Source organism: Gambusia affinis, linkage group LG03 (assembly GCF_019740435.1).
Source record: "Gambusia affinis linkage group LG03, SWU_Gaff_1.0, whole genome shotgun sequence".
Classification (NCBI taxonomy): domain Eukaryota; kingdom Metazoa; phylum Chordata; class Actinopteri; order Cyprinodontiformes; family Poeciliidae; genus Gambusia; species Gambusia affinis.
The window spans coordinates 9864042-9888899 of NC_057870.1; the positions used below are offsets into that span (position 1 = coordinate 9864042).

Sequence of the window (24858 nt, forward strand, 5' to 3'; positions counted from 1 at the left end):
CTTTGTGTAGCTGTCTAGGTTTTGCATCACATGACTAAAGTTGGGTTTGAGGTCTGAACTTCGTATCACAGCAACAGTTAATATTTTTGGTCATTCTGTTGCAGATTTGCTCATGTATGAATAATATTTACTTTTTTTTTATTTTGGGCTTGACCAAGTTTTGACGCATTTTTTTTAAATCAGAAGTCAAGCTCGGTGTCCCCTGCAGCTCGGTGACTGCAGGAGACGCTGGGTGTTGTGTTGGTGGTGCAACAGTCTTGACTCATGAGCCTTCTACCACAAAGCCTGGCTGCACAAGATGTTTGAGGTTTTGCCAAACTTTTGCTTTCTATGCCTTCAAATAAAATGCGTCGTCTTGTTTGTGTGTGTGTGTGTTTTCTTTCTCTCTATCGAAAAGGGAAATGAGGAGACTTTCGAAATATGGGAGTTCAAATTGTAAATCGCCTCCCAAGCAGACATCTTCGCCTAAAGTTGCAAGGCCTCCCTGACCTCGCTCCTGCTTGGTTTGTCTTCATAAAAACCTGACTAATCCACAGCTTGCTTCGACAGCTGCTCACATTTACCATTAATCGGTTGCACGTAATGAGTGGATCTGAGCCATTAAATGCACCACAGCAAGTTCCAGTTAACCACTCACTTTTAGTAGAAATCTCAGCCACGTTTTGGCGTTAACTCTTGCTGGATTTTACTGTTCCGTTTTCGACAAATGGAGGAGTTCGAGTAAATCGGTTGTCTTTCCGAGCACATTTAAAAATAGTCCATGCATTTTAAGTCGAGGCGATTCTTGAAGCTCGTTGTTCATAGATACCGTAAAGTATCACTCAAATATGGCGAAGGGGACAAAAGTTGTGGCATTTGGACACGATGACAGTAAGTTTGTTTGAAAGACTGTCGAGCATGCTTGCGGCGGCATCATGCTGAGGGTCTGGCTCAGTGCCAGTGGTGCTGGCGCCTCAAACCGAGAACTTAAACAGTGGAAAGAGCTAAGCCCAACATAATGAAGATTTTAAATCTGACGAGTGGAGCCAGTTAGCGGCTTAAAGTCCAGATCAAGATTCTGGAAAATCAAATCAAACGAGCTTCACCAGTTTCTGATAGGAAGAAACTTAAATGTACAGCTGAAATTAAATGCCAGATTGTAATTGCAGATCAGAAAAAGAAAAAAAAAGTTTTCTGCAATGTTCCAAGGGAGATTGAACTACATATTAATTTGGCTTTTTGACTAAATTACCATCTTCTGATTAGAGAAAATGCCCAACCCAATCCAAGTTTTTAAAATTTATTGAAATGATTCCACGGCAGAACACGAGTCCTCAAATGAATCATTAGAAGCCTGTAACATCCATTCTATTGAGTATGTACATTACTGGTCTAATGCATCGTCCAGTTGTTCAAACCAGGACAGGTGGTACCACAAGGATCATGTACAAGGACTGTTCTCAAACTAGGTTCACCCAAAAACATGCAAAGTAAAAGTTGGCAAAACAGAATCACCGTTCATAGATCTAAGATTGAATTGTGATAAAGTTAGTAAAATTTTAAAGTAAATCAAATATTTATTATAAATTGAAAGATAGGAAACCTACACTTGAACATGTTTGTATTCTGTGGATTCAAGCTCAATGTCTGTTGAACATTTATGTACAGAAACCTGTAAACAGATACGCTATTTTGGGATGCTGTTGCCACTAAATACATCTTGTAATAATTCTAACTGTAAGCTTTTCAGTGACATTGTTGATTACATATTGATATATATATGTGTGTATATATATCCATATCAATATAGGAATATGTTGTTGCTTTTTTCTCACTTCTTTTCTCTTTCTACAGGTGTAGAAGCAATTTACTAAGGTGTCTCACTCTCTACCTTTCAACTTTATACTTCTATTATCCTTCCTCCTCCACCTTTTTCTATAGGAAAAGGAATCAGAAAGCCATAAACCTGTGCTTAAGCCATTTATCAGTCAAAAAGTCTCCATGATGATACAAATTAAGTTCTTTTAATGCAAATTAGCACTTCTTTTTTGATTTACATGTATAAACATAATCACATTCACCTGAGGCGATAAATTTACAGCACAACACCCAAAAATACAACACCGACTGTATGAAGTATATTTTTAAATGTATGCAAATACTTGCAGAGGTCATAATTAGTTGCCCATATAGTTGTGCGAGGTTGCCTGCTTTAAAGTCATCGTTAGATTCGCTTTAATTGACTTTCGGGCACCAAAACACAAACCAGGTGGCTGGGACAAGCTCCAACCACCCTGATAAATTATTCACACGCATCATTTGAACCAACTATGTAAGACACCTATGTCAAGTCACTGAATAAACAAATAAATACAAACTGTAATAAAAATATAAATCAATAAATTAATATTGAGAGATTGCTGAAAACCCCTAAACAAAACGCCCCACAGTTAAAAGTCTTTTGTAAAACATCCAAGGGTGTAACAGAAATATGAAATTTATCGCTTTCTCTTCTCTGAAATTTACCTATTTAACGTAGCTATGGTAATTAAATCACAGCACATGCATGTTTTTCTTATCTGTATACTGAAGCGTCGACGTCAAACAGAGATTTTGGCACACAAGAGAAAAAAAAAAAAAAGGAGAAGAAAAAAAAAAAAAAAAGGAAGCCAAGTTGTTCTGTTGAAAATTACATAAGAGTCTGATATTTGGGCTCGAGAAACAGAAAGAGAAAATAACTTGAAAGATTTTGCTTGTAGAAAAATCTGTTCAAAAATGAAACAAAGCCAATAAAAATAACTCAAATACAACCACATGTTTATAAAAGTAAAAATATAAAAAGAAATACATGCAACCTTTTTCCTCCTTTTCTGTCCAATGAACATCACCTCCCATTGAATTCCCTCTCATTGTATTCTATGACGACAGTGATTCAGAGACTTATCACAGGACGTGTAGTTTAAGTGCAAAAACAGTCTGAAAACGTTGGGGGGGTTTTTCGTCCCGATGGAAACTAGCTTATCTTCTGCAGCAGCTTGTCCTCTTTCAGTCTGAACGGGACGCTCACAGACATCTCTGCAATGAAGTGCTCACAGGCCGTCTTGGTCACCTGCTTACAGAAGCGAAGGTCGATCTGGCAGATGCTGCCGCAGCGCTTGAAATAGTTCAATGAATGATCTGTGACTCTGTTACAAACTAGAATACAGTGGGAGGAACAGAGAAGGATTATTAGTTTTGGGTTAATAAAGGCGGTCGTGTTCTTTTCACATTTTGCATTTCAAAACTATAAATACAGGAGCTCCTTATTGATTTGTACAACAACAACAAAAATACTGACGGATTTACAACTATTTACAACTTTCAGAAAGCGTAGGGAATGGAGGTTTCCCATACTTCATTTTTCAGGCACGTCAGAAAAGGAAGCTCATACAGTACCGTATTTTCCACACTATAAGGCGCACCTTCAATGAATGGCCTATTTTAAAACTTTTTCATGTATAAGGCGCACCGCATTGGAAGGCGCATAGAAGAGACGCTCCAGTAGAGGCTGGGGTTACGTTATGCATCCATTCAATGGAGCTGCGTTAAAGGGAATGTCAACAAAACAGTCAGATAGGTTAGTCAAACTTTATTAATAGATTACAAACTAACTCTGTTCACTCCCTAAATGAATAAACAGCTTTTTTATTATTTTCTCCAAGGTAAAGTCAGTGACGTGGTAACATGTAGTGCAACATTTATATCACATAGTGGAGGGGAACTTTTCCTCGATTCGATAAACACGTAAAAAACAGTCTGATACTGTTATGGTAAGTCAAACGTTAGTGCAATCACAATATAGTGACTCTAAATAGTGCAAAGCAATAACAATATATCAATAACTCAACGTTGTTCAAACGTTAATGTCCATATTCACAATATGACAAACCGTGTTCAGCTGTAAACACACAAAATAAACATGTATAGCTCACTTTATTAATTTATTCCTCATCCACGAATCCCTCGAATTCTTCTTCTTCAGTGTCCGAATTAAGCAGTTGGGCGAATACGGCATCCAACATTCCGGCTCCGTCTCGTCAAAGTCGTCATTAATCGAGTCAGTGTCACTGCTGTTGTCTCGCAGTTCGGTGATAATTCCTGCCTTCCTGAAACCTCGGACCAAGAATGATGCATCAGCCCAGGCATTTACGATCCACTGGCAGATAGTGGCGTATGTCGTCCGGCGCTGTCTCCCCATCTTGGTGAACCTGTGTTCGCCTTCTGTCATCCACTGTTCCCACGCAGTTCACAGTCTAGCTTTGAATCTCGTGTGACACAGATATCTAGCGGCTGGAGTTCTTCTTCTACAGGGTAAAATGAAGTCGGCGGCTGCTTATCGTAGTTGCGAGACCTGTTGTGGCTCAATATTGGTCCATATATAAGGCGCACCAGATTATAAGGTGCACTGTCGGCTTTTGAGAAAATTGAAGGTTTTTAGGTGCGCCTTATAGTGCGGAAAATACGGTAATACTATTTTTAATCAAATAACCCATCAGACAAACAACTTTGTGTACAGTTCTAGCTTAAAAATAAAAAGCAACTGCTGACAAATGTTTGTAGAGATGCAACATTTCAGTCACCCAGGTTTCGGTTCCCTCTTTTCGGATCACGAGGTCAAAAAAGACGGAGAGAAATATGGGAAATATAGGTTTCCCAACTTCCTTCATGTGAAGAGATAAAACACAGAACTCTACACTGTGGGCCACTGTTAGTCAGTGAGGCTGTTAATGTAGGAGATTTTATAGCTATTTTAGCAGGGCGGAGCCTGAAGAAGGTCTGATTATCCATCTTATTCTAAAAATATTTGAGGTACTGAGCCGTAACACCAGTATGGTACTCTATGAGAAAATTGTGTGTGCTAAAGTTTGTACAAGTGACAAGCATAAACTTACATAAACTTGCATTTTCTATTAAGTAAAAGAAAACAAGTTAACACATTTCAGATTTTTTTATGAGTAAGATATTTAGACTTTTTTTCTAAATCAGATAAAACATTGTGTTATTTTAGTGTCGCACCCGAGTCCATTTAAAACAAACTGGTTTGGCTTTGTTTGTGTCGAGGTGAAAAACTGTTCTGAGACCGTTTGGAGGAGGTGGTTCTGTTGTGGTGTGAATGGGATCCAGCAGCTCCCAGATACATTCTGAAAACTTGAGCCAAACGGCTTCCCGTAGCCAGGTTTGCGTCGCCGTAAGCGAGCTAATAAATAGCGGTGGAGTGACTTTTTCATAAAGCATAAAGTTCTATGCAACTTTCAAGAAATCTCCAAATCATTTGGTATACTTTTTAGATTATTCTTCATAAATATTATATTGAGAAACAAATTAATATGATTAAATAAATTTTTTTAAATAGTTAACAGCATTTGCTTTGTGTTTTTAGACACATCTAACCAATCCTGCTTCCTGAAGGTGCACATCAGTATTTATTGCTACCATTCTAGTGCAGGTCTCACCTGATAGGTTGATTTCTGTGAGTGAGTCTCTGGTTGTAGTTCCTGCTGCAGTGAGCAGGTTCACAGACTGGTCGTTGATGTGGTTGCAGTAACTCAGGTCTAACCTGGACAGAAGAGGCATCTGTCGGCTGATGAGACGCAAGGACGTGTCGGTGATGTCCAGCCCTGCCAGCCGCAGTTCCTCCACGTTCCGCAGCTTGCAGCGATTGTCCAGCTGACCTGTTGGTAGAGCACACATTAGTCCACAGCTAATGCTAGGAGGAGAATGGCAGTGAGAATTGTCATCAAGATACATTCAGGCATAGTAAAAGTCCACCAACAGTTTCCTATGACGTAAAGTGACAACACTGAATGAAGTGAGTTAATATTAGCCAACATCCTAGTGCTAGCCCATATGCAGTTAACAGTATTTGAACTAACATTAGTTTTTTAGCTAATTTTGGTATTTGTTTTTGTATATTACAATAAGTCAACATGCTAATGATATTCTTTATGCTAATGTTATAAATTTAGAAAAAATTTACATGTTGGCTAATTTGTATATAAAAGTTACACCTAAAGTGAGTGGAGTGAGTTAATGTTGGTCAACATGCTAGTATATGCAATTGATAGCATTTTAGCTAATATTAGCAGTCTGTCTGGAATGCTAATATTAGCTAAAATATTATTGCATGGTTTCATTCATATTAAATTGAGTACATTAGTGTAGGTCATGGTGATACCATTTATGCCAACGTTAGCATTTTAGGAGAAAATAGCATGTTAGCTATTTTTGATATAAAAGCTAAACTTAACATAATGAATGGGATGAGTTAATGTGAGTCAACATACTAGTGACAACCCATATGCGATAGAATTTTAGCCAATATTAGCATTTTAGCTAATTTTAGCTTTAGCATGTTTCCTCGCAAACTGAATGGAGTATGTCAGTGTAGGTCAACATGCTTGTGATCTGGTGTTTTATGACTTTGTACCTTTGTGTTTTTATGATGCAAAGCACTTTGAACTACATTGTCTGAAATGTGCTATAAAAACAAACCTGATTGATATCACTCATGCTATTTATTACTGAAAATTTCCTTCCTAGTAGGTAGAACTGATATAATTTACACTATTGTCTGTAAATTTCTGAGAATGTTCATTCTTCTTCACACTCGCCATAATGTGCTTATGATTTATGGCGCTCCAGATGAGAATAATTGGAGTTCCTTGTACCGTACCTGGTCTGTTGTCTGTGGGAGGTGAAAGGAGATCCCTCATCTGTGCGTCTTTGAGTCCCTCCACCCACTGGACATCCAGCGTGCGCAGCAGGGGGCAGCTGGACGTGCAGAGCGCAGAGACAGCAGCCCAGGAACAACCAGACAGCTTCAACACTCGCAGACCTGGAAGTTACAACCGTATTTTCCATCACTGATCCAAAAAAACAAAACAAAGGACTCCTTTATTCTCTACATCATGTGTGCGTCTCATATCTAAGTACCTGGTAATCTATTAATGAGCCAGCTCAACTGCTTTTTGGAAATGTTCGTCCAGCTGAGATCCAAGGAGACCGGCTGCCTGCGGATTATCCCGCTGAGCATGAGTGGTGTGATGGAGGTGCAGCGGTTTAAATCGATGTTTGTCCAAAGTCTCTTGTCACAACACCTGGTCACAGGAAGAATAAAGGAAGAAAAATCTGTGTGACACATCAGGTCCAAGCAGAGCACAGGTTCAGACATTCATACATCATCTAGAACATGTACAGTTATTACTGAGAATTTAATTTGGTGATGCACTAATCAACAGAGGGCTATAATCATTTTATCTCACTTATTTTGTACTTCTGCCTAGATCTTCAATAGATTTCAAATGTTAAAAAAATTGGAAAATGTTTTGATATACTCTGTAATCACCTGTAGTTAGTCTTGCACTCCTTTCATTCCCTGATTCAAATTTACTACCTCTATCAAATAAAAGACAGCATTTTCATGTTCAGCTTTCTGAGGAAAGAAATCAGCTCGAGTTAGAGAAGCTTGTGCATTTACCATCGGTTCCACGTCTTGCAGATTCTCATGCAGACACACAACTCCTGGTGTGACAGGTAGCCGAATATCTTCATCCAGACTTCGCGCTGAAGGATGTGTGCTTTCCCGTCTTTCAGGGGCAGTCTGTCGGGAGGCGGGCTGATCGGAGGCGGCCGGATTACGTGCCTTTCCATTTGGACGCACTTGGGTGGGGAGCGCGGCGGCACCGGCCGCGTGGTCGGGGTGCTCCGGTTGAAGCCCAGGGGAGTGATCGGACTTGGGTAAAAGTGGCGCAAATCCCAGGTGTTCCCGTTCATCTCTTTGGTCTTGAGGTGGGACCTCTGGTCGCTGAGTTCGTTACCGTTGCGGAACAGCTTCTTTGGCTCCTCGTTCTCCGTCTCCGGCTCCACCTTGAGCGGCTGCCTGTTCTCGTTGGCCAGGCAGTCCTCAGTCTTCTGGATTTCCTGGTTCAGTGCTTTGCTCAGTTCTCGGCTCAGTTCCCTGTTGGGCAGACGCCGCTTACGGCGAGCCTTCGGACGGGGCCCCCTTTCCTGCGTCTCGCTGCCGCCCTCGCTGCTGGGGCCGGCCTGCGGAGAGCTGCAGAGAGAGTGGTCGCTGTCTCCAAGTGGGGTTTTGATGGAAGAATTCAACGAGTCGTTTCTGGAGTCTCTGTAGTCCGCTTCCTCTTCGGCCTCTCCGAAGCGCCCTTTCCTGTCCACGCCGCTGCGGAAAGGATGCTCCCTTCCGCCTTCCTCATCATCATCATCTTCCTCCTCCTTTTCCGTCTTGACTTGGGGGAGAAGTTTAGAAATGTACGAATCGTCTGACTTGTCCTGCAGAAGACAGAGATTTAGCAACAATTACGAAGAGTCGTTTGGTGCCAAACTCTTAGAGCCTCAGGCCTGTCGCAGTAATCTGTGAACTAATCTCATAAATTAAAATGATCTTGATAATTTCCATTCATAAGGATAATTTTTATGTCATCTGTTGTGTGTGGTTTTTATTTCCTTTTTATTTACTGTTTTCATTTGTTTTGGGGTTTTTTTTATGGGGGATATTTAAAATGTCTTCCAGTTCGAGTGTAAAGTGTGCAATGTCAATTTTATTTTGCAACAGATCATCAACTGAATTGAGATCTGGACTTTAACTGGGCCATTTAATATGATTAGGTTTTTGTCTGAGTCATTTCATTATGTAAAATCCACTCCAGTTTTAAGTTTCTGCAGCCTCAAGCACAGCTCTCAAACTCCAGTCCTCAAGGGCTGCTGTCCTGCAGTTCTTAGATGAGCCACAGGTACAAAACACTGGAATGAAATGACTTAATTACCTCCTCCTTGTGTAGATCAGTTCTCCAGAGCCTTAATGACCTAATTATTCTATTCAGGTGATGCAGCAGAGGCACGTCCAAAAGTTGCAGGACAGCAGCCCTACAGGACTGGAGTTTGAGACCCCTGCTCTAGCAGATATTGCACTAGGTCTGTCCAGTATTTACCTCCCACTGGCTGCACCCAGTTGTTATTTTATGAACAGAAGAATCGCACATTATGATGTGTAGATAGTTTTTTTATTTTTACAAGAGGGACTATAAAGTTCTCATCTCACCAGATGACTTTCTTCCACATGTTTGCTTATGTCGCCTACATAGTTTGTGGCATACTGCAGAAAAAACAAAAAACAACTTATGACTTTTCTTCTGCCAAGTCTCCATGAAATCCACATTTGGAATGTAATATTTGCCATGTTGACATTTTGCCCACCCCAGCTCTGGGTTTGTTATTGCTTTATTACCCAAACCAACTTTAAAGCTCTCATGGCTCCTAAAATAAAAGAGCCCAGAAAATACAGCATTCAAGGAGTCATTTGCAGTTGCGATGATGCCGATTCTAATCCGCCGCCTTGTAAAAGTTAAATGGATCTGAATAGTTTTGCAAGGAACTGCAAGTCACTGGCACTTACACCAACCTTCTTTCTCACATTGAGGTCCTCTTCGTCATCATCATCGAAAAGCTTCCTCTTCTTCCTCAGTTTGTCCTCGGGTCTGGGCCTCGGCAGGCCACTGGGGGACAGCAGTGGCGGCTGCCGATGGAGAGCCTCCTCGGTTCTGTATCTTGGCGTCTCGTCTCTGTCCGGCTTCCTCTTCGTCGCAGAGGAAAGGTCCCCCTCCTCCTTCGCGGGCTTCTGTTCCCTCAGCAAAGAGCCGGGGAGGTTGGAGGCGTACTTGAACCCGGGGCCCCTTTTTTGCTTCAATACCAAAGGGGACAAAAACAGTGGAGACGACTTTATACCTTTAGCCTATCGTGACTAGAAAACCCTGTTTGATATTTAACTAGGCGCTTAAGATTTAAGAAACACTTCTAGTTGTCAGGGGTTTCCTGCCTCTGTCCGATACAGTCATGTGAAGGACTTTCATAAACGGCAGAATTAACAGGAAGTGGCCAGCAGATTATCATATATAAAAAAAGACATACTGAAACTATCTAAAAGAGGAAGCGACTCCTATCTTTATCGTTAAGGTTACTTCACAGAACATTATCAAAACTTTGCAAGATTAAGATTCAGTGTGCAGCCTTCGGCTCGTGCATGATTGTACTCACTTTTCCACTTTTGCCTGCGTGGTTGCATTTGGGACATTCCCAGCAGTTAGGCAGTTCATCATTCACCACACCTGAAGCGTCACTCACCTGACAGGAGAAAGGAGAGAGAAAATAAATAAATGAAAAAGGGAGCAGGATTTCAACCACGACAAGCCTCAACAGAGTCCAACAAGTAGCGAGTTTGTGGGAAGTGAAAGTTACTGTTGCGATGTGCGCTCGTCAGGCCGGTCAGCGCTGTTCAACCTGAATTATTATATATATGTATATAAAAACATGAAGCAAAAAAACAACACGTCAGTTGATCATCTGTGCAAACCTGAATCAAAATAAAGTTGATTGTTTTCATTTTTATTTCTACAAAAAAGTTTTGAACTAATTTTTGTAAAATGTAAATTCATGTACCGTCATTCTCCAACATAAAAGGAAAAACAAGTGACACGTAGCCAAAAGCTGTCCGTCAGTCTTAACCAGCTTCTTGGCCACAGCATGATGCTGCCACCACCATCTACCTTGCAGAAATAACAAGATAAAGTGACATGCAGTTCTTTTTACCACATATATTTCCTATGCTCCATCTCCCTAGAGCAGGCGTCTGCAACGACTCCTAACAACTCTGCCTTAAAATGATAAATAAACTAAAGTTTTAAATATAAATTTAACAACAAATACTAGTTTAAGTAGCTTTTTTTGTCATACAATTAGCTAATTTCACAACAGAATGACACTTTCTTTATTTTAAAACCTACAAACCATAATGAAGTGGGGCTCTTTAAAAATGACAAATTTCCTGGAGTAGATATTTATTAACAATTTTAAGTTGTCTTTTTTTTTTTTTATAAGGTTATGCAACATTTGTGACTCTAAGCAAGTCTTGCATAGCTGTACTGAAGGCAATCTTTATAACTGCAAAGGTTGCTCCTTTACAATCCCCCCCCGCCCAGGAATTTTTATTTCTGTTGCAAATAATCATCTTGCAGCAGCAGCAGCGGTGGTCCGCCCATATCGCCACGCCATCTACATGTATTGGCTGCATGAAGAGGAAGTGGCTTTTAGATGCCATGAGGAACTTACACGTCTTCAGCTGCACTGTGCAAGTCAACAAGGCATTTTTATGAACGCTATTTTTTCCTCAATTGTGTTTGTTTAATAAAATGAAAACACTGCTGACATTCTGTTTCTATGTCGTCAGCTTAAGTAGCAGCACGGCCTTAAAAAGCGGCTCTGATCACGTCTGGACCAGCAGCGACGTGTTTCTGACTCGGCAAGCAGAGTTTTTGTTCTTTGGCAGTCGACTTCCAAACAATCACAGGTTCAGTGTTTTCCTCGCAGCTTAAAGGCTGAAAGTCAAACTAAAATGAAATAGAGTCAGGCTTTAGCCATTATAACCTCATAACCACATGAGTAAGAGCAGCGGGTTCATCAACAAAAAACTATTTCCCCATCAAATTAACTCCAGATTCCAGTGTAAAGGGGCTGAGTCATGTCATAATGATGTGGCCTTCCCGGGACGCTGCTCCAACAAAAATGAGTCACCATGGGAACCATCTGACTGAGGCTCTGCGTACCTTGAGGCAGTTGGGGTGGACGATCTCGTTGCAGATGGAGCACTCCATTAGCATGAAGTTGAACTTCTCCTCTTCGTCCTCCAGCGTGTCCTCCTTCCCCGCCTCTTTACACACCACACACACGGCTGTGTGGGGCAGGACGGGCTGCGGAGAGCGAGACAAATGAGAGCGGCAGAATTTAACGGTGCTCAAATGGCAATTAGTCAATGGCTTCGTACTGTATTTTAACTAGCTTGGGAATGACTAGCTCATTCGCTGACTCACCGCGATGCACTGCCTCATGATGCAGGACTGCTTCATGCGCCCCGGCCCCCCAAACTTCTTCATGTCCTTGCAGAAGTGGCACTCTCCGCATTCTGTGCGGAGGCACGCCTCGCACTTCCGGCAGCGCGTTCTCCTGCGCCTGGCTCCCGACGCGCTCCGGTTGGACGGCAGCTTGACGGCCGACGTTGACCCCATCTTTGGCTTCGGACGGTTGACTGCTCGCTGCTGGAAGACAAAAATGGTTCAAATGGTTCATCGAAAACCAATTAAACTACAGGTCCAAGAGTTGATTTTTTTTTTTTTTTTTTTTATGGAGAGACTTAGAGAAATGCTAATGGTAAAATGCAGAGTCAGCATACTTTATTGGGAGTCGCTGATGCTGAACACACACGTGATTTATTGATTGTTCTTCTGTTCATTTCAGCTTCTGGGCAAATATAAACTAAAAAAAGTACAAACTGAATCTGCAGGTCAAATACTGAAAAATCTGATGAATTTTGCCTATTCATTGAACACATCAAAATTAACTACTCCTGCAGTTTTCAGTCTTTAAACACATCAAACAACAGCATGTTGAAAATTATATTCATCCCACAGAAAGAAATGTATCCATCTTCTTTTCTGCTTTAAATAGTTTTCACATAGGAACACGTCAGTTATATTTTTATTTTAAAACCTCTTAGATTTAAATTTCAAACTTAAACATTCCAAAAACTAACATATTTAAATAGGGACTAAAATATAACATTAGATTAAAAAAGAATGTTTTATTTGCAACTCGGCAGCTTCCAGGGTAAAATTCTTTATAAGCCTGGAACTTGTAGTTTTGTTGTAGCGCAAAATATCCGAATTCCTCTGCAAAAACTACAACAAATATAACGGATGAACTCTACCGACACCACGACCAAAACGCAGTGAATGCATGTTCGGGTTTAAGCATTAACTAACTGCAGCTTAAGATCCTGCAGAAACCATATACTCGGATAAGGGGGGAAGTTCCTTTTTTTTCTTTTTTTGAAAATCTGCAAGGAAAAGTGGGAAAGCACGTCAGAAGGAAGTCACTCAGTTGAAAAATCCTGATATCTCCATCATGCATTCCTCTACAGAACACCAGCAGGCCACACAAACGAAGCCTCATCTGGTCCAATAGAATTTAAACATATAAAGTAGAGCAGTAGGAGGAAGCCATGCAAAACAGTGAAACTAGCATCCACATATTTACAGTAGAAAAGCTGCAGCAATGTTTATTAAATGATCTTCAATATCAACCTCTTTCTTTTTAAAAATAAATAAATAAATAAATCTTCCTCGTCTCCATGGCATTACTATAAAATACAACTAAAAGAAGAAGCCATCTCAGCTCCTTTCATCTTCGCAGGAGACGTTACCTTGGCAACAGTTCGCCTTGCTGGTGGCAAATGTTTAAATAGAGGAGCGTGACAGATGGATAAAAATAAACTCGCTGGAGGTGGTTATGATTTCCTTTGAGGCCGTGAACATCTTTCTGATTTATTCTTATAGCATTACTTTTTACAGGTGCTCAGCCCCCACGCTGCTGACTTACTACTGCTGCTGCTGCCAACTCCTTAAATTGTTGCACGTTAGCAAACAACCGGAGGTAGATTTGGTTTCTGCTTGCATCCAGAGGACAGGTATAACAGGTAACATGCGTTTCGAGGTCAACGGGACAACCTGGGTTAACTCCAACAATGACTACAGCTTTACTGAAGAGGAAAGGTGAAACTTGTCCTGTTGACTCCAACTGAAAACACCCAAAGTAAATCATTACACGACTAATCTCCTCTCCCTAATCCTTCAGATAACAGATTCCAGGGTTTCTTCACATTCTTCCCCCCACAAGACTGGTTTCCAGACTTTTCCTAGACTATTTTCTAGTGCTTTGTGCCATTTTGAAGAGAACACAATAAGGCGTCAAACACAAAAGTTGACTATGAGCTCATTTCTAAAGGAGCTAGGAAAAAAAGGAAAGAAAGAAGAGCGACAGAAACAGAAGCTTGGAGGAATGCACAGATATAACATTTTGCCTATAAAAAAGTAACCAAGTCTGCAAATCACATTTTTTCCAAATTTTACATTTCCAGACTGTTTTCCTTCCCCGCCGCGGCGATAGCCCTAAAGGCTGCTAACAAATTATTTCGACAAAAAACACACTCCAGCAGACGCATCCAGCTCCTGTTAAAATGTAAAAAAAAAAAATAATAATAAAAATGTGGGAGGGAACTAGTGGAGGATGAGCAGCTGCTCCAGGGATGACTGTGACTGTCAACATCACTCACAACTGTTTCAGCCAAAGTCCCCTCATCCCTCGCCTGACCTCTCCGATGACCAATGTTTACCACTTTCAAACGAGGAGTGTCGTTTCACTCCAGAGCATTTCAAGTCGTTATGCAGCAGCCTGCTTGTTTTGACCTCTGATCAAACCAAAATGCAACTCATGTATCAAACGATAGGCTAGCAGTAGATAGTAGAAATCAGTAGTGAAGGCAGGCGTAAGAACAAACTGCTTATAAACGTCCGAAGGTACAAAATCACACTTCAAGACGGAAAGTTTGGTACAGAAAGATGGAGCATGAAAGAGAAAAATGCCCGTTTTTAGGCGTCACATATTTGAGGAAAAATAAACTATAAATGTGGTCCACCACGTTAAAGTTAGTTTTCGATGAGCTGCAGCAGAGGAAGTGGCCTTAAGCAATGAAAGAGGAGGTTTTAGTTTTCACAAGAGGTCAATAAAGTGGATTCTGAGAGTAATTTGTGCAATTCTCCCATTAAAAGAGACTGCCAGGATGAAACACCTAATATAAATAACACATCTGGCTGTTTGGACGGGCTCTTTACATGTTTCCTGTCCACACCTGAAATGGATCCAAGTGATCGAGATGCTATAGCTTCATCATAGAGGTGGGGCCATCTTGATGATCAAATAAAAACTGAAGATTGAGGAAAACGAAGATTAATAGCAATTAATACCATAATTGCAATTTTGCAGTTTTCTAAAATCCCGAAAACTGTAATCCCGGTTTTCGGAAGGATAAATGGAAACAAATGCATGCAAAAAAAAAAGGAGAATAATAGTCCACTTTACCTCGATTCTTCACTTTAAATAAAACGAAAATGTACCGCCGTGAAAGTTGTGACAAACAAAAACCCTGAACACAGTAGCTGAAGATGGCACCTAGAGCCATTACTGCATCAGCTGATTCGTGCTGACTGTTACTCTGCAGTAATATGACAGGAATTTGGGATTGGCTGCAGAGGCCTGCGAACACAAAAAAAAAAAATACAACTTACTATGCCAAGCACAGTCGTCTGACTCAGCCTCAGTTCGGATTTTGTAGGAGAAAGTCACAAGGCTCATCATCTGCTGAGGTCCTCATAACAACAAGTGCTGCTGTCGTCAACCACGTGTCACGGTGGAAAGAAGCGAAAACATCATCTTTGATGTACTGATAATGGAACCGTGTTGTGGGTACAAATATTGTGCAAGCACATTGATGTGGATCTTGCATCAGCACTTTTAAGCGTTCCTCATGAACTCTACCAAGCACTCCGTCTTTAATTTGCCACAAAACGAGTAAACTGTTAAGATCTGCGCAGCCGGACAGTGCATTTTTTCTTTGTTTGTTTGTTTTTTATTTAGGGTGGTGGGATTATGGGTAGCCCTAGTTTGAGAAGCAGAGGTCCAGCAAGCACCAGAAGTAAAGCCACTTCATTGTTCCCTCTCCCCATCCCCCTCCCCGGTCCCTGCCTCAACAACATTTCGCCAAAAGCCTTCTTAAAGGCGCAGAGTGGCAGGACAAGTTTTGGAAGAGTGAGGAAATGAATCAAAAGAAAGAAAGCATTTTCAACGTGGCAGGTCGGTGTTCGGGGAGCAATAAGAGCTTCACCCCGGGTGTAGATTTAAACATGTTGAAGCCGAGCTGGTGGCTGGTGGAGGCTTCTGCTAACAGGAAATTATCGAAATCATGACCGGACCGAAGCTGCGCCGTATTAATGGCCAGCTCAAAATGGGTCAGTTGTAGCTAACATCAAAGGAGCAGAGTACATGCTGTGTCCCGGACAGCTAGTGTATAACAGATAATAAACATCTTTATATGTGTACATAATACTAAGCTAAATGTCCACTATTACAGGTGAGTGATATTTATAAACACCTTTTTCTAATATCTTTGCCTGAACCTGACTCACACAAACATATAAGAGCGGGGTTATCGTTAACCTTAAGCAACCACACACACACACAAAAAACGCCTTTCTTCCTCAAATTTCGTTAAACTTCCCACGGACTAAAATAGTCAACATAACGAAGAGTAGCGGTAAGTACCTGCTCGGACTCTGACTCATATTCTTCATCGTCTCCGCTCATTGACAAGGCCATGACTCTCCTCTCTCATCGTTTGTGAACAGCAGAAGGAAACTAACATGGCTGAACGAGCTTACAGCTCAGCTCATTCCCCCTCCCACACAGCAACACGGCCCAGCAGCTGCCAGCTATGTTCACCGCGCTGCCTTCAGGCCCCACAGGAAATATTAGCTTCCTGTTCACTTAAAGAGATAGCTGTGAATTTTTGAAGCAATACCCTTGTAAAAGACTATAAAAAGGTAAAATATTACATACAATATAATAATAATTACAGTAATGTAATGTAATCATATTATTCTTGACTTTTACCATAGGATATACCGAACAAGTGAACTTGGGATTCATAATTCCATAATGGTTTATCAATAGGACAATTTTTTTTTGTGGCATGCTTCTGTTGATAAAAACAGTGGTTCAAATGGATTTACCTCTTTATATATTCAGTGTTACATGCACATTGGCTACATCTTTCATAATCACATTTGACATATAATTGAATAGCTAAAGCTTCAATGAAGTGGTGGAATCATAATTATGCATTTTCCAAATATAGAAGGGTAAATGGAAAAAAGTGAGGGGAAAAACAAGGTGATGAATATATTTGAATAGCCCAATTTACTCTGGTGCTTCTCTTCAAATAAAAATAAAAATGTTATGACTAGAAAAGTTGCGATTAGAAAAAACAATAAAAATATTTGCTAAAGCAACTGTTAGGGCAAGTATTTTTGTAGGGGAGTCTTCCTTTTAATATAAAGCCAGATTAAGGTTACTGCTGCCAACGTTTTAAAAAAATTGTATTTAAAAAAATCTCATCCTATCCCTTTAAACAGACAGTGCTGCAATATATATATATATATATATATATATATATATATATATATATATATATATATATATATATATATATATATATATATATATATATATATATATATATATGTTAATTTAAATTTTTTTAAATTAATGTAAAGAAATTTACAATGTTTTACAAACTGATCAATGTCTTTATATTTAGGAACGACACGTACTGCGTAAAGTGAATGCGCCATAGTTTTAGGAGGAAGTGAAGATAGTCAGATACAAGATAGGTCTCTCTAGTAAATTTCCGTCTTTGTTTATTTTATTTACTTAACATGTTAACCTTTACCATTTTAGAGGAAGACTTGTAACTAGACATGCAAACTTAATATTTAAACATCTTTTGTGAACATTGCCCCAATCTTTATTTCACTGCATTCTCATCTTAAATTAAGGAATTACTTTTTATCTCTTAGAGTCTATCTAACTATTTAATAAATGTTTCACAGTAACATTTATATATCTCAGTTATTGTGTATATAGAATGTAATGGAAAATAAATTTATTTTATTAGATTTTGTGGGTAAAGCCAGTAACAAATACATATTTAAACATTAGTTCAAACGTAAATGCAATCAACAATAATGGGTTACAAAAATGTTTAATTTGAGTACAGCACCAGTACACCTGTGTAGGTAACAGTGGCCCTGTCAGCATTTATCAATCTTATATAAGTACAATGGTGACTGACAATTGTGCAGTTCAGTGAAGTGTTGGTGAAATGCTTTTCTTTGGCACCATCTAGTGTCTCTGATATGTTTTCTCCTTCTCTGTCTTCACAAATAATCGGTGATAAGCACGACTGTTAATGCGCTTAGATGCATTTGTGCAGAGTAATAGGTAGCATTCTAAAACACGTTTCATGTCATAGATTAACAATGTAAATCATAAATCTAGGTCTGTTTGATGTGACATCATCACACAATTCCCGTAGATTTGTCAGCTATGAAAGTAAGATTCGTTTTTCTCCTTCTCCACTATATGCAAAGATGCTTTATTGAACTTAAACATGGCGACTGTGGAGCCCATTGCAGCACAGCTTTTTTATTCATTGTTACTGTCAACAAATCAGTCTGAGACCATTTGAGCTTTGTGACTCGGTGTGTTAAAATGGATGGAACAAGCCATCAGAAGATGACTACGCTGTGGTCGTATAGAAATACGACCACAGCGTATGGTAAACTAAGCCAATGATAGAAGACAGAAATTAGGATTGATATGCTTTCCTGTTGCTTATATTTTTGACCCCTTCCATTTGAATGTAGTTAGCTGAAACTGAGACAAACTCGTCAGACCAAAAAATTACCTAATTTTTGTAAGTGTTCAGGAAATGTAGGATAAGTTTGCTGGTATTTTATATAAACTAGTTACAAGAAATAGTTATTCGACTGTTGCATTTATGTCACATCAAACCAGTCCACACATTTCCATCTGACCTCTGGAATGGGCATCCACATGGATATGCTCAATGGATATTTCAGACCATAAGTCAAATAAATGGCTAAATCTAAAATTCCCATGAGATCAGCAGTTTCCAAAATACTCAGAAAAACGTACCTCAGTCACCAACAATGATCCCATATAATTAAGGTCACCTAAATCGTCTTTATTCTCCATTATAATGCTCTATTTGAAGGCAGAAAGTAGAACATGCTTTGGGCTGCTGTCATGCCATTACCTGCAATTGAATGGGTTTACTTACAAAAGTGGAGCGTATAAGTGCACAATAACATTTATATTTACTCAGTTGTACATTTTTAGAGTTGAACCGGCCTCTCGTTGACACAGAGATCTCTCTGTGAAAAAGACAATTTGTTTTTGTTTACCTTATGGCAATAATGCAGAGGTTTACTTCAACTAAATCTCAAGGCGATCAAGTTGTGTGCACCATAAAGACTACTGCACATACAGAAAATTAGCTTAAATCAACAAAAGAATGAACGAAAACGAAAAAGAAAGGGTGTCAAAGAGAGCAATGAAGTCAAACAATTTATTTTTCAGAGGGAAGGGGAAGTGGAGCGGAGGGGGCAGACCTGACAGTTGCAGCGGCTGCGAGCAGCATTGAATTGTGGGTATCTTGAGTTTCCTCCTCATAGACTTCAACAGTCAGCTGTTGCGGAGAAGTTTTTGACAGATTTTTAGAGCTGCTCTGTAGAAGTCTTATTTTTAGCATCCGACTGGGGCTGAAGCTCCTACGTCGACTCAAGGCGTGTTGTCTGGGAACATATTTCCGCGTCGTGAGGAAAACTTTTCGGTCTATCCTGGAACAGCTGTCATAATGAGCCTGAACGAGCACTCCATGCAGGCGCTGTCCTGGAGAAAGTTGTACTTGAGCCGAGCTAAGCTTAAAGCCACCAGCCGCACTTCGGCTCTTCTGTCGGGTTTCGCAATGGTGAGTAAGTGAGGTTTAAGTTTTCACAGATATAATGCGCAACTACACAGGCCGTGGGCACCAACACCCGGAGAGTTTGCGTGTGACGCAGATTATTGTTTCAGCTACGATCCCTCCTTTATAATGGCCAACAAGCGAGCGCCGAAAGTATTTGCTCCTCTCTCAACTTTTGCGACTTTAGTCAAGCTGCAACCTCAACAATTAGTGTAATTGATTGGGTTTTAATTCTATACTCCAACATAAAGTCATGCACAAGTATAAGTGCGATTAAAAACAAAAAAACACTGAAAATGATTATGTGCATATGTATTCAAATTCAGCTCCCTTTACTGATTCCCCTAAATAAAATCCTGTGGTGCCTGCATTCACTTGTAATTTTCTCAGTATAGATTCAGCTGCTCTGTGAAGGCATAATAGGTTAGTTAGGGAAAAAACTATCATGAATCAAAAAACACAGCAGACTGGTCAATGCCCAATTTATTTAAAAATGAAACAGTATATCTCAGAAGAAAAAGTTACAAGACAAGGGCGTCCATTTGAGCTGACAGGCTGGTCAAAGACATCATTGATTAAAGAAACAGCCAAAACGCTTGTGGTAACTCTGGAATAGTTGCGGACGTTCACACAGCTCGGGTGGAGAGTTCATATCAGTTTTAGTTAACAAAAGTTTACAAGAGAGGTAATCTCACGTTACCTTACAGGAAAAAGAGAACTGATGATACAAAACACTGAGCTTTTTGACTTGCGTACAGAGTACTGCAGGACAAAAAGAAAAAGGAAAAATTCAGATCACCCCAAACAGTACAGCAGCAAGAGACTTGCAGCTGCAATTGCTGTGATGGACTCTGGTTTCAGGACTAAAAGCATAAACACTGACACTTTTCAGACTTTCGTTTAAAAAAAATGTATATTTCATAAAATTCCCAGTTGAAATGTGGCAACATGTAAAATTCTCCAAGGATTTAAATACTTTTTTCAAGGTACCGTAAATATTTCCTCACTTCGTTGCCAGCGAGCCAAATATAGCCGAGGTGGAAAGAAAATGCTTTGAAGAAAAGGTGTTAGCTGAACTGAAGTGTCATAAAGGGAAAGTAACACATCACGTCTATTTACTGAGACCTTGTTGCATCCTGAAGAACAAAAACTTTTAATAGATACAGAAAACTATTTTTAGTGCGTATACGAGAGATGCAAAAGGATTTTATTTTTTTATGTTTGGTTTCATTACACCCACAAACATTGTGTTCTATTTGACAAAGTAACATATACTAGAGGCATGAACTTATAGTGATCAAGAACGAGTAGATTCATTGTAAATGCATTTATGTGAGGAAATAAAATTTTTGATGCATGTCTAAAGCAGAGAAAGGGACTCTAGTGGGAGGAAAAATAATGTATCCATCATTAGAACTGAGTTGACAGTACAGACCATGAAACTGATTCCATTTATACAAATCAAAGTTTAACATCGGATGTCCGCAGTTATAAAATGAATTAGAAAAGCATTAATGAAATAATATTATTAATCGTTTTCTCTCATGTCAACAGAATAATTATCTCGCAATTTCAAAATGGCAGAACTAAACAAAAGAAAAATCTTTACTGGTTGCTGCTTAAACATTTCTTGATGTTTTCTCCCAGGTTGCCATGGTGGAGGTACAGCTGGAGCCCACTCACACGTATCCTCCCGGACTGCTGATCGCCTTCAGCGCCTGCACCACGGTTCTGGTCGCCGTGCATTTGTTCGCCCTCATGATCAGCACCTGCATCCTCCCGAACCTGGAGGCCGTCAGCAACGTTCACAACCTCAACTCCGTCAACGAGTCCCCCCACGAGCGCATGCACCACCACATAGAGCTGGCCTGGGCCTTCTCCACGGTCATCGGCACCCTCCTGTTCCTGACGGAGGTCATGCTCCTTTGCTGGGTGAAGTTCCTGCCGCTCAAAAAGGAAACCAACGCCACCATCAGCTCCGGCGAGGCGGCGGCCATCGCGTCCACCTGCATAATGGTGCCATTCGGACTTGTCTTCATCATCTTCGCTGTCCACTTCTACCGCACGCTAGTCAGCCACAAAACGGACCGGCAGATCCGAGAGCTGGACCAGGTCATTCAGCTCCAGAAACAGCTGAATCACGGGGTCGAGAACGACGAGCTGAAGGCAGCCGGACATTTCCCTTAACTGCAGCCCACCGAGTTCACGTAGACTTCCCTTATAAAGAGGCTTTTTTTTTTTCTTTTTTTTTTTTAAATGTTGGTATTTCTTCTGATGAGTCACACAGCATGCTTTTCACAGCTCAATCATTTTCTATGTATTGCATGTTTACAAAATTTGGTTTACTTTTATATACAGGGAATTAAATCATTTTTAGTTGCCGACATCCTTACAAGATAAAATTGCGTGATTTGTGAGATAAAATTTCAAAAGCACTAAGATGCTGGGGTGGTTTACACATTTTATTTGCTTTAATATAAAGATCTGTATTTTATTCTAGCAGCCGTTTGTTTATCTGTAAACAACTGGATGTGTCACTTTGAGTGTCTTCTTGTTGATGAGGCAAAGGTCAAAGTCAGCTGAAGAGGGCAAATGTGAGTAATTGTGCACAACATGCTTTATTTTAAATAGATTTGAAAATGCCAGATGTTCTAAGATGAAAACTGGGATAAGGTGAATCAATATTTTTCTCAAATTCAGTCTCTCAGGCTGTCTGGAGTCTTCACTATCTACCGTAATGTATACCTCTGTCAAAGTGCTGTTTTCCTCTCAGACGTGCTACAGGTTGCTGCATGTCAACAGTGCAGCATTCAGCTGTAGCTCAAAGTTTTTCCCACCTTGTTTTCTTGTTAGTTAATGAGTGAAATGATTGCATTGCATTGCATGTGTTTTTTATTATTTTCAACACGACTAAATCTCTGAATGTTTTATTACCAAACAACCGTTTTCAGGACTCATCTCTGGGATTTACGTTTAGCTTTTTTTCACAGTATAGTTTCCTGAAATGACCAAAGTTCATTTTTGGGGAAAGACTTTCAGCAGTATTTGAGAAAAAAAAAATTATAAAAATAAAAAAATATATATACACAAAAATATATAGAAATGTTGTATTTGCAGTTCAGGGCATTGTTAAATAAAGATGCCTTTCCTGGACCACAGTAATTAGTCCATGAAAGTAGGTAACCTTTGACCTGCCAATCAATTCTGCATGCACTGCATTTTCAAATGCAGGACAAATTGACTGACAATAAACTTTAAATAAGTTAAATATCACAACAACTGTTAAGCTGTTAATTAAGGACACCCTTTTTTTTTCTCCATGTTCTCATTTTCATACTGTCCTTTTTGTTTGTTTGTTTGTTTTAATCAAATACACTGTAAATCAAGAAGTGGTGACTGACTTTAGGGAAAGTGTCCCTGAACAACTTTTGCGGAGCATCAAATTGTTAAAATTGTTATTTGCAAACTTGTGTGTTTTGTACATTTTGTGCAGTAGTTTACAAGCTGAAGCGTGGTTACGGATTGTTTATGTTGCCGAATGTGGCTTGTGTTTTTTTTCGTGCCCACATCAATGAATGGGTCAATGTGGCTGAGGCTGCTGTTGTCTTTCCGTAGCAGAGCTGCATGAGACACTGTCTTTGCAAAGTTTATTTGTCTGTTGCACTTTGAGTTCTAATGGTGATGCCACACTTTGTTGGAATATAGTTACACTTTTCTGTTGATATCGAGGTTGTGTTATTTTATAGGGTCACTTGCGTATGTATTGCTGACAACCTGCTCATAGGTTGTACAGAGCTTTGTAGTTGTCCTGCTTTGTCATTTTCAGTGTTTAAATGTTTTAATTTTCACTTTTGTCATTTAGTCAAGCACCAGAAACTCACAAGAATACATCAGTGCCTTCCCAAATGTCTGGTTGCGATGTAATTACTCACAGAATTAATCAGAGAGCAATCTTTCACGACACTTTTCTGTTGCTATTGTTCCTTTCTGTGCTTATTTATTAAATCGAGTGTATGCTACTGTGTGTTTTGAAAGCACGGCTTGAAGGTACAGTTCATTAAATGCTCTGTTTCCAGTTTCGCTTCTGCGTGTTTCTAGTCATGTTACCTTTGGATCAGGTTGGGAGTAAAATATATTTATTTATGCATCCCTGACATTCTCATTTGCATGTCTAAAAATGCAGAGGAAAACAATGCAACACTGTAGAGAGCAGTTGAAGTTGGGTCACAGTAGAATCAATCACACAAGGAACGTGTGGACATCTTGGTTTAAATTAGGTCAAGGCTCTCAGCCATGAGCATCTGTCACAGCAAAGACCCACAAACCATTTTTCTTTACTAAAGTAAAGAAAAGGATTTCTTTTTTGTTTGTTTTTTTGCTTAGACTTTCTCTGCACAAATTTTCAAGATTGTTTTTCATAAACCAAAAGTCCATTTGCTGTGTTTCAATGAAAAGTTTCTTGAGGAGACGTCTTCCTGTTTGCAGCAACAATGACATTCCCCTCGCTGAAGACATGTGGTTAGCACGCCCACCACAATTGGATGCATTAACATTTTTAGACGCAAAGCGCTACAATGTGTTGAGCTTAAATTTCAAACTGGAGAAATTTAGGTAAACCTCCGGAGTTAAACTAAATCAGGTTATTTTGCAAACATTCATTGGTAAAATATGGACCGATCCAGGTCTGACTTGGTTTAACACAATAGAGTTGTGTTATAAATTTGAATTAAATTATTAAACAAGTATTATTTGGGTTAAAAATGTTTTACCAGATCTCAGAGTTGCATGACGTATACTAAGATTTAATCCTGTGGAAGGTGGATAACAAAATTGATGTTCAATGTAAAACTATACAAATTGTTGTCTCTGAGTTGCCTTTTTCCTTTGGTTGAAGTGAATGTTGAACTCAGCATGTGCTGTTGTATTAGATCTAGATAATATTTAAAAACGAAAAAATAAAAGTGAAGTATATGGACAGTGAAAGAAACCTGATACAGACTATAAATGCAGTTTCTTCTTGCAATCTATTGCACACACAACACATTTTATGACTGCAATTCTTGTCATGAATGTATTACAACTTAATTATTATGCAGAAATAAAAAAAAGTAATTTTCTATAAAATTGCTCAATCTAGATTCAGATTTTTGTATAAAATTCCTTAAGCATATTTTATTCATTAAGAAGTTGGGGGGAGAGAGGGATATTTCCATAGTTGCACTTTCCATGTAACTCCACCCTTTCGGTGTTCTTCCGCAAGGCCCCGGGATCTACATTACATTCTCTGTTTCTGCCTCCTGGCGGATGAATCCATTATCCTACCAGCGCGACGACGT

At 39.6% G+C, this 24858-nt stretch overlaps 2 protein-coding genes across 11 annotated transcripts; one reads left to right on the forward strand and one right to left on the reverse strand.

Moving 5' to 3' along the window:
- Window positions 1-1946: 1946 nt before the first annotated feature.
- On the reverse strand, window positions 1947-16419 carry kdm2ba (lysine (K)-specific demethylase 2Ba). Of its 10 annotated transcripts, none has more exons than XM_044110843.1 (11): window positions 16240-16377; window positions 15207-15306; window positions 11898-12122; window positions 11634-11777; window positions 10069-10155; window positions 9431-9724; window positions 7496-8307; window positions 6952-7115; window positions 6692-6853; window positions 5472-5690; window positions 1947-3174 (listed from the first exon to the last, which is right to left on the reverse strand). In XM_044110843.1, the coding sequence occupies exons 3-11, from the start codon at window positions 12090-12092 to the stop codon at window positions 2993-2995; spliced, it is 2259 nt and encodes a 752-aa protein (XP_043966778.1). In that variant the 5' UTR covers window positions 12093-12122; window positions 15207-15306; window positions 16240-16377; the 3' UTR covers window positions 1947-2992. The 10 variants fall into 10 exon arrangements, with proteins under 10 accessions (XP_043966778.1, XP_043966779.1, XP_043966776.1 ...); XM_044110844.1 differs by having other exon boundaries at window positions 15207-15303; window positions 16240-16374; XM_044110841.1 differs by lacking the exon at window positions 15207-15306 and having other exon boundaries at window positions 9437-9715; window positions 16240-16419.
- A 2745-nt stretch (window positions 16420-19164) lies between these two features.
- Window positions 19165-23601, forward strand: LOC122827813 (calcium release-activated calcium channel protein 1-like). Its single transcript, XM_044110855.1, has 2 exons — window positions 19165-19528; window positions 21170-23601. The coding sequence occupies exons 1-2, from the start codon at window positions 19415-19417 to the stop codon at window positions 21707-21709; spliced, it is 654 nt and encodes a 217-aa protein (XP_043966790.1). The 5' UTR covers window positions 19165-19414; the 3' UTR covers window positions 21710-23601.
- The last annotated feature ends 1257 nt before the right edge of the window (window positions 23602-24858 follow it).

Excerpts from the sequence above, each read along its gene's own strand:
- kdm2ba (XM_044110835.1), bottom strand. The coding sequence starts at position 12,415 with ATGTGTTCAATGAATAGGCAAAATTCATCAGATTTTTCAGTATTTGAC. Across the intron at positions 11,778-11,897 it reads TCATGAGGCAGTGCATCGCG|CCCGTCCTGCCCCACACAGC; the intron begins GTGAGTCAGCGA and ends CGCTCTCCGCAG. Across the intron at positions 3,175-5,471 it reads CACAGAAATCAACCTATCAG|TTTGTAACAGAGTCACAGAT; the intron begins GTGAGACCTGCA and ends ACTGTATTCTAG.
- LOC122827813 (XM_044110855.1), top strand. The coding sequence starts at position 19,415 with ATGAGCCTGAACGAGCACTCCATGCAGGCGCTGTCCTGGAGAAAGTTG. Across the intron at positions 19,529-21,169 it reads TTCTGTCGGGTTTCGCAATG|GTTGCCATGGTGGAGGTACA; the intron begins GTGAGTAAGTGA and ends GTTTTCTCCCAG.